The sequence below is a fragment of the Piliocolobus tephrosceles genome, chromosome 20 (genome assembly GCF_002776525.5).
Source record: "Piliocolobus tephrosceles isolate RC106 chromosome 20, ASM277652v3, whole genome shotgun sequence".
Classification (NCBI taxonomy): domain Eukaryota; kingdom Metazoa; phylum Chordata; class Mammalia; order Primates; family Cercopithecidae; genus Piliocolobus; species Piliocolobus tephrosceles.
Genome location: NC_045453.1, coordinates 18,509,274 through 18,517,937, shown reverse-complemented (window position 1 = coordinate 18,517,937; position 8,664 = coordinate 18,509,274). Strand labels below are relative to the sequence as shown.

Here is an 8,664-nt window from a genome sequence, read left to right as displayed (position 1 = left end):
ATTCATATTTCTGTCACAGTGCATACACCATATTTTTATGCATATTATATTATTTGATCTTTTTGTATAGTCTTGTCAAAATGAAGAACAATTGCTTATGCTGTTTTCCTAATGAGGAACACAAGGCTCACTGGTACAGAGGTGGAAGTAATGGAGCCAAACAGAGAAAGGCCCAGGCTTTGTGGAACTTGATGCTTGTATAATTATGGATATCTTGTTTTAGAAAAATAATGCAGAACTACTAACACAAAATTAGGCACGTAAGTGAATATTTATTTGAAATGAAAAAGAAATTGCAACAAGTTACAAACTTACAAAAGCTTATGAACACATTAAATATCATGAATCCCAGAAAAATAACACACTTTATTATTCTTATTTTAAATACCTTCATAATACCTTTTTAATATTTTGTGGCTAATTATTTTTGATTGTTTCTTCTTATGACTATAATTTTTATATCATTTCTATAGAGAGAACAGAAGGATAATTCAGTCTTTGCTTTAGCATGATTGATCAAAAATTTAAAGTTATGATTGGTAGTTTAGGAAAGATTATTTCCATTTCCATAACTTATCAGTAATGCCACATCTGTCATGTCCTCTGCAGTTTCTGGCTCAGGTGGTGCTACATGCCTGGGGCAAGGCCTTGGAGAGTTCTAGCCCTTTGATTTTGATTTCATGGCACCTTATTGCAGCCTCTTAGTCACTGATCCATCTTTATCAGGTCCTCACCACCCCCACTGTGTCTGTCCTGGGTTCATGATATGGCCATGAAGCCTTGAAGGCTGGCCCCAAGGAGGTTGCTGTGCAGTGTCTGGTTGATATTTTTCCCTGAGGTTAAATTTGGGATCAATTAGCCTGATGAGTGCAACCAAGGGCAGGTGATCAGTGAGGATTGTCCAGATGTTGATGTGGTAGGTCCTTAAGACCACCACCAGGGCACAGACAGCATCCCTGGACCGGAACAGTGCTGCTTATCTCTATGCCAAAGTGGGGTTCCTGCTTCCTCTCCTCATCCCAGGAGGAAAGTGTGCTGAGCTTTGGAAGGGGCTCTTGCAAGTGTTGACCTAAAGTTTAAGCTTCAAGAGTTTTATGGTAGATTAGCCTTTATTGCCAAGCTAAAAAATGATTTGCAAGTTAGATATTGGGCCTCCAGTTTCTTGCTTCTCAATACCTTCCTAAAGATGGACCAAGAAAAAACTTTGTAGAGGCCTGTGGGGAAGGAAACATAATTAGTCCACTTGTTCTTCTGGATTCTTTAAACATCCACGGGTGACATCATGTTGGGTCTCTAGAGAATTACTGTCATTGAATTGTCTCTTGTCAGGTTATGCTTTGGAACTCCTTAAATAGCCCCCAAAACCTTTTCCTGGAGTCTAACATGAGGCTGTCATAGAGGGTGCCCTCTGTCATGATGACCTTTAATTAGCCATCATTTTTTAGCCATCAGCTTTGTGTAGCTTAAAGCAATGCTTTCCATTAGAACTTTCTGTGTTCTATGTTTATAATGTGCAGTATGGTAGCTACTAACCACATGTGGTTATTCAACACTTGAAATGGAAAGTAAGGCTAAGGAACTGATTGAATATTTTATTTTATTGTAATTCATATGAATTAACATTTAAATAGCCTCTTGTGACCAGTGCCTACAGTATTGGATAGATCAAACTCAGATTATTGAAACAGTGATAGCCAACCTGTATGTAAGAGACTTTCCTCTCTCAGGTCAATTTGAACCACATATGGTCAGTTTCTGGTAGTAAAAGAGTCTATAGATTTTTCTGAACAGTATTTCCTGCCCTGGACCAGGGGTCACTAGGGAGTGAGTCAGATTAGAATGGTGTCATTGAAGAGAAGAGCAAGATATTGACATGATAAATTTATCTTGGGAAAAGTTCATTTAGAGGGGCTGCAATTGGAAGAAAAGTAGAATTGTGGGACTAGGTGACCACACATTTCCAGATTGGTAACATTCATAGGGGATTTGCAGAGGGAAGCAAAGTCTTCCATAGTCACTCACTGGAAATTTAGTAGAGGAATTCAGATCTCTGTTAAATTAGCCTATCTTTCATCATGAGATTTAATCACATTATCTCGATGCAGTACTTTTTACCTTGTTCTCTTAAGATGTTTTGAAGATCAGTGAATACTGCATTAACTTAGAACAAGTGCAATGTTCACTGATCACTGACTCAGAGAAATTAAAAAGCAACCAACCAAACAACTGGAGTTTAAGGTAGAAAGTACACTGTGATCCCTTTATAAAACAGGAATTTTGGATAAAGGAAGGATTGACAAGATGTAGATAATAATACGTTCTTCTTATACTCTCTGCCAGCAATCTTATATGTGCTTTGCATGTGTCCTTTTATTTCGTCTTGATGACACAGCTAAGGGTTAGATATTTTCCATCTGCATTTTACAGATGGACACATTGGGGTTCCGAGGACTTAGGAGATGCCCAGCATCACCAGGTCAGCAGGCCAGAGCTGGACTGTGTCCCAGAGTAGCTAGGACCCTTAACCATAATACAGAGATATTACCCCATGTGAATGGATACCATCAGGCTTTCTTTTTTTGTTTTTTAGCATATTGTAAGTTTTCATAAGTAAATATAGTTTTAAGAAAATAGTAGGCAGCTGATATTTGAGGGACTTTGGACTGTTCAGTGAAGATTTTCTTTGTAGGAAAAACTCATCAAATGTTAGAATTGATCTACTTTTTGTCAGCCTCTTCTCATCCCTATTTGAAAAGTCTGAATTGTATCCTTACTATGTGCAAGGCATGGCGCTAGGTGCCAGGGTTCCATGGCAAAGAAGTCAGACACAGTTTCTGCTTTTATGGGACTCATACTCTAAACAAAGAAAATGCTAACTTGAACAATTATAAGAAAGTCTGATAAGGTTATGGTAGGGCAAAGATAGGGCACTGCAAAAGACAAAGAGAGGGACTAATTCTGTCTGGAGTGAACCGGTGAAGTTTCTGTGGAGTGTTTAATTTAATAGGAACCTTGAAGCATGAGTAGGAGCTCATCAGCAGCATGGTGGGCTCACCAGAGCCTGGGCAAGTGCTCATGAGCCTAAACTGCTCCACTGTCCTCCACCTGCTACTATTTATCACGTTCCTTTGTACAGGGTTAATTAAAGGACTAAGATGAAAGACCACCATTCTAATTTGGAACATCTGGAGACATTAGAAGACCCTAAACTTCTAATTTTTTCTTTCAAATACTCTGAAACAAAATCCACCAACTTATGAATACTATCATTTTTTTGGTGGTGGAATTCCACAGGCCTCCATTTTGTTCACCATTCTTGAAGCATCAGTAAAATAATGAAGATGATTCCCACTCCCTCTTTTTTTTTGAGACGGAGTCTCACTCTGTTGCCCAGGCTGGAGTGCAATGGTGCGCTCTTGGCTCACTGCAACCTCCGCCTCCCGGGTTCAAGCAATTCTCCCGCCTCAGCCTCCTGAGTAGCTGGGATTCCAGGTGTACGCCATCATGCCTGACTAATTTTTGTATTTTCAGTAGAGACGGGGTTTTACCATGTTGGTCAGGCTGGTCTCGACCTCCTGACTTCGTGATCCGCCCACCTCAGCCTCCCAAAGTGCTGGGATTACAGGTGTGAGCCACCGTGTCTGACCCACTCCCTCTTTTTTCAGAGAAAAAACTGGAACCCAGAATGAGTGACCTTGTAAGTGAGTTGCTGGCAGTTTCTACCTTTGCAGAGACCAAGTTCTTCCATCTACATGACCTTGTGTTGTCCTCCCAATACCCCAAGGCACGGACGTTTTCTTCATCTTTCAATGAGGGAGGTGACTGTCTCAGAGAGGAACAGTGAGCAGACCAAAGTCTCAGAGCGTGAAGGGCTCAGCTTGAGTGCCTGCCCAGGGTGCTGTTAACCCGGAGGCTAGAAGAGCTTGTTCCGTGACAAAGCCTCAGATCTGAGTGCCCTGGGTTCCCCCTGGGCCATAACTTGGTTCCTTATGTTGCTCCGTGTTGCAGAATTCATGCTGGACTGCACCCTGCCCCCTTCAGGGAGTGCAAAGATAGCCCTTGGAGGGGGATGATGGAGAAGGAGGCAATCAGGTAATGAGAGGCCATTCTCACCTTGTGGGAATGTGGTGCCCCTGGTGAGGGTACAGGAAGCAAGTGAGCGTCCCTGGGAATCTCAAACGAGGAAGGCCAGACCAAATCCCTGTACTTACAAAATGCGCTAGGAAATATGCCTCAGTTGGTAGGCATGAAGACTTCTGAGCCCTTGTGTTTGTATCTGTAGAAGAAAAATATTTTCAAATATTAACTGGTGAAGTTTTATTTTTAGAGATATATTTTTTCTTTCAATTACTTCCACCATTAATATTAAACCATGAATCTCAGTTCTCTTGCTACAGGGAATGCAGAACCTCAAAAAACTCAATGACACCAAAGAGTTATATTTATACTTCTGCATTCCAATGTAGAACATTGAAAGATGTGGAATTTAATTGCAAGGGCTAGTCTCTTCAAAAAGGAGTGGTTGCCTAATCGCCAGCATTCACAGCAATTATGTTGGCAAGTAATGTTTTAAAGCTTATATGGATTGTCTATTTTAACCTCACTATTATTATTCGAGTCTTAAAGATGAGGAAGTTGATGCCCAGAGAGAGGTTAATTAGCTTGTCTAAGGTCACTTATCTAAGAAGTGGTAGAGCCAGGATTTGAGCGCAGGTGTTTGGCTTTGAGCCCATGCTTAATCACTCTGCACATTATCTCATATGCTGGGTATTCTGCTCATGGTAGGGAATACAGCAGGGAATAAGACTGCCAGGCTTCCCGGCCGGGCACGGTGGCTCAAGCTTGTAATCCCAGCACTTTGGGAGGCCGAGACGGGCGGATCACGAGGTCAGGAGATCGAGACCATCCTGGCTAACACGGTGAAACCCCGTCTCTACTAAAAATACAAAAACTAGCTGGGCGAGGTGGCAGGCGCCTGTAGTCTCAGCTACTCGGGAGGCTGAGGCAGGAGAATGGCGTAAACCCGGGAGGCGGAGCTTGCAGTGAGCTGAGATCCGGCCACTGCACTCCAGTCCAGGCAACAGAGCAAGACTCCGCCTCAAAAAAAAAAAAAAAAAAAAAAAAGACTGCCAGGCTTCTCTCAAGAGGCTCATTGATTGAGTCTTTCACTGTGGGTCTTTTGAAATTTCATTTGGGCCTTGCAAAGCAGGAAAAATCAAGAGTCCTTATTTTACTCATGAGAAAAAGTAAAAAAGAGGGAATTGTCTTACTCAAGGTCATAGAAAGACATAGTTGCAAGATGGGATTAGAAACCATATGTCTCATCAGCACTCTACGTTCTTTCTGTGCCCTGGGAGCACACTCCATTTAGCAGACTTGCGGCTAGTGTTAATGTCTGGACAATTAACCAAAACTTCCTTTGCGCTGGATCTCCAGAGCCCAAGAACACTGGTGGCCAAAGGATGGTGTCTTGTCAAAGGAGGGCAAGCAAAATTGTAGGACAAATTTTGCTTTGGGATTTTGGTTACACCTGCAGGTAGAGTGTCCCTGGTATAAAGGTGGATTCTGGGTCGGGGGAAGGTCTGTGGATAAAGGGATTTGTGGGTGAGTTCAGAGAGGCAGAGACAGAGATTCAAGGATTTGGTGATGGGATGTGGTGATTGGGAGGGGAGGAGGGCTTTTCTAATCAGGACTTTTATGGAAATTGCCCTTGGTCAAGAGAAGGGGCATGTTGGCAACATGGCCACCAAGAAAAAAGAAAGGAGAGATCCAGCACAGTTGCTGGTAAGAGACTCTTCTGCTGGGCTCCCACAAGCAGCTCTAGGATCAGGCCTGGATATGAGATATCTCTTACCTCTTGCGCTTTTGAAGTGTATCTGATGAACAGACTATCCCACAGAAGGATGAACAGCACTGAAATCCTTTCTGGCAATCTTCCTGCATTGTACACAGTTGAGTACAGTTTTCAGGTACCGATATGCAGGGTGGAGGTTCCAAGATATCCTCTGAAACACAGAACAAGTAAGAGAAGGGCCTCACCAACAGGCTGGAGTAATGTTCAGAACTCAGAAAGCCCAGGGAACTGCCAGGAAACCTGCCACCCTCATCTGCTTTGCGTGGTTCCAGGGCGGTGGCATCAGGTTTTGTCCTCAGCTGCTGCGTTCGTCTGAGTTCTGAGCAGGGAAGTAGGGCATGGATATTTTTTGATCAAGAATGGAGTTCGGTAAAACTCTGCACCCATTGGTCATTCACCATCCTTGTAGTTCAGATGCCAAGTCCCCATTGACTGTGGTTGGGTCGATATCAAGGGTATTAATGATGTATGTGGTGAATAAGAAGGAGGTTTGTACGTTCGTTCTGCACTCACTCATTGTGTATTCTTGAGCAAGTTGTAGAGCTTCTTGTTAACAACATAGTTTACCCTGGGGTTAACCTAATGTGGGTTATTTGTGTATAGGAATAATGAGTGAAAGGTAAGTTTTGGTAAAGGATGAAGACCAAGGAGTAAACTGAAGGTACTGGATTAGAGAGTTGGGACCCAATTCACAAGTAAGTTCTGGGAGTGACTTCTTTCATGGTAAGAAGGGTGGGGATTTCAGAATGGGGTTCAAAGATTCAGCTTCTTTTTCTTCTTTTGTGTCTCTCAGTCAGGAGGCCAGAGCACCAGGATGCCCCACTTTCTACTGTTAGAGAAGAATAAGCATCTTTATGTTGACTTCCTATTTCCTCCCTTACCCCCAAGTATTTCAGTTCAAAGCTAAGACCTACCTGCCCTGGGAGATTCTTCCCTAAGGCCACAACCCACAGTCTCCTGAACTCTAAGGATGGGCCCCATTAACCCCTTTCCCCAAGCCCTTCCAGGTCCTAATTTTTGTACCTTGTGACTCTCCCTTTCTTTGGGTGCAAAAGTCAAAAGTGGGGCATTCTATTGCCCATCTGTGGGTCTATTGCTCTGCAAATATTTGTAATTAGAAGGAAATCTATAGGATATTATGATGATTTGAAAGGAATGAATGAAGAAAGAGGTCATAACTATAACTGTAGAAGCAAATGGCACCAGAAGTGGGGTAAAAGAAGCTGAGGTCCAAGCTGTTGAGACAATTTAACAGAGACCAATAACTAGTACTCACCCCTGGCCTCTCAGCTGTTCTGTATCTCACTGGGGCACTGCAAGAAATTGGAACTAGTCCACACTTTGAAGAGCTTGGGGCTCAAAAGAGCAGTTTAGGGATAGACACCATGATCCAGAGATCTCAGAGAGGTCACCCTTTTCAAGTCTTGACCCCTTTTCTGGGTATCTGGTCCCAACTTCACTCACAGCACTTACCAGTCTTTCAGAAAGCCTCTTTGTGCCTTTCCTCAAATTCTGACTCTTCATTTAACTCTACCCTGGGCACTCCTATTTTCTTGTAGCTTGCTTAGTCCCTCTTAGTCCTACAAACCTGCATGACTTTTCTGAAACTTCTAAAGCAGGACCTAGCCTCCCCAGACACATGAGCTACCACACATATCCCTCTTCTGAGCCACCAGTATTCTGAAGATGTTTTCCCCATAGAAGAGTGGATGTATGATGAATAACAGTTCTTTTCCCACTTGGTATTGGTTAAGGTCAACATTACTATAGCCAGAGCTCTTTTGAGTTGAGCTGGGCAGTGGTGGCTACTGAGATGGACTCTACACTTTCCCATTGATGCTAATTACCGGTAATTGTGTAGTACCTCTGGAGTTTGAAAATGTGGAATAAAATGCAAAACTTCCTTTCCTTCCTTCCCAAAACATCCTCCAAGGCCAAGGTTATGTAGATTCCAGCTTGAGTTCTACCAACTTTGTTGTCTCTCTGTTTTAATGCTTGAAAAGTGAATCCAAGCAGCCATGGGCAGCAAGACTAAGCTGGATGATGAGGCTAATCACATTTACAGCATTTAATAGTACTGAGCATTTACCATGGTTTAGTAAGAGTGAGCTATGTCTGCATGCATTATCTGTTCTCCTCCAACGATCCCCATATAATTGTATTCATTATAAGGATAAAAACCTAAGACCCAGATACTTTGCCCAAGGTCACTCAGCAACAGAGCAGGGATTCAAACCTAGATCTTGCCAATAATAAAGCTTGGGCCCTTGAACATGATACTGTATTTTTCCAAAAGGTGTGACAGACTGTCAGCCCTCAGATCCTCTCCTGTCCACAAATGTTACTTCCCTCCTTGGGCCCAGACCCAGCACCTACTCAGAACACGCTGCTTGGGACTCCCAGGCACCAGCTGCAGTGCTAGGCAGAACACCACCAGGAACTGGAGAGGCAGCACAGGCTTCATGGTGCCAGTGGGACGGGTGAGTAAGTTCTGGCCAAGGATTGCTGGGTTTGACCAGGCACTGCTGTGAGGAGAAGAGAAGGAAAGAGGGCAAAGTGGAGGCCCAGTGTGATTAGCCTTCCGCCGTGTAGTCCAATCAAAACAGGCAGGGCAGAAATCCAAGCACCTCCCAATCACACCCACTCCAGGGTCATGTAGTGTTTTCACATCCTCCTTTATCCCTCTAGTCTTGACCTTGCTATCTCTTTCATCTGTATCTAGATCTTATTCATATCCCTTAACATTTTAAATAATTTTTCCCTGTGGAAATTGTACATGTCTTTGTTATATTTATTCACAGAGGATTGAT

General features: G+C 43.1%; 1 protein-coding gene across 1 annotated transcript; it reads right to left on the bottom strand.

Moving 5' to 3' along the window:
* Window positions 1–252: 252 nt before the first annotated feature.
* On the bottom strand, window positions 253–8,420 carry WFDC13 (WAP four-disulfide core domain 13). Its single transcript, XM_023197119.1, has 4 exons — window positions 8,231–8,420; window positions 5,855–6,005; window positions 4,212–4,276; window positions 253–1,214 (listed from the first exon to the last, which is right to left on the bottom strand). Exons 1-3 carry the CDS (start codon window positions 8,316–8,318, stop codon window positions 4,234–4,236), a joined length of 282 nt encoding a protein of 93 aa, XP_023052887.1. The 5' UTR covers window positions 8,319–8,420; the 3' UTR covers window positions 253–1,214; window positions 4,212–4,233.
* Between the last annotated feature and the right edge of the window lie 244 nt (window positions 8,421–8,664).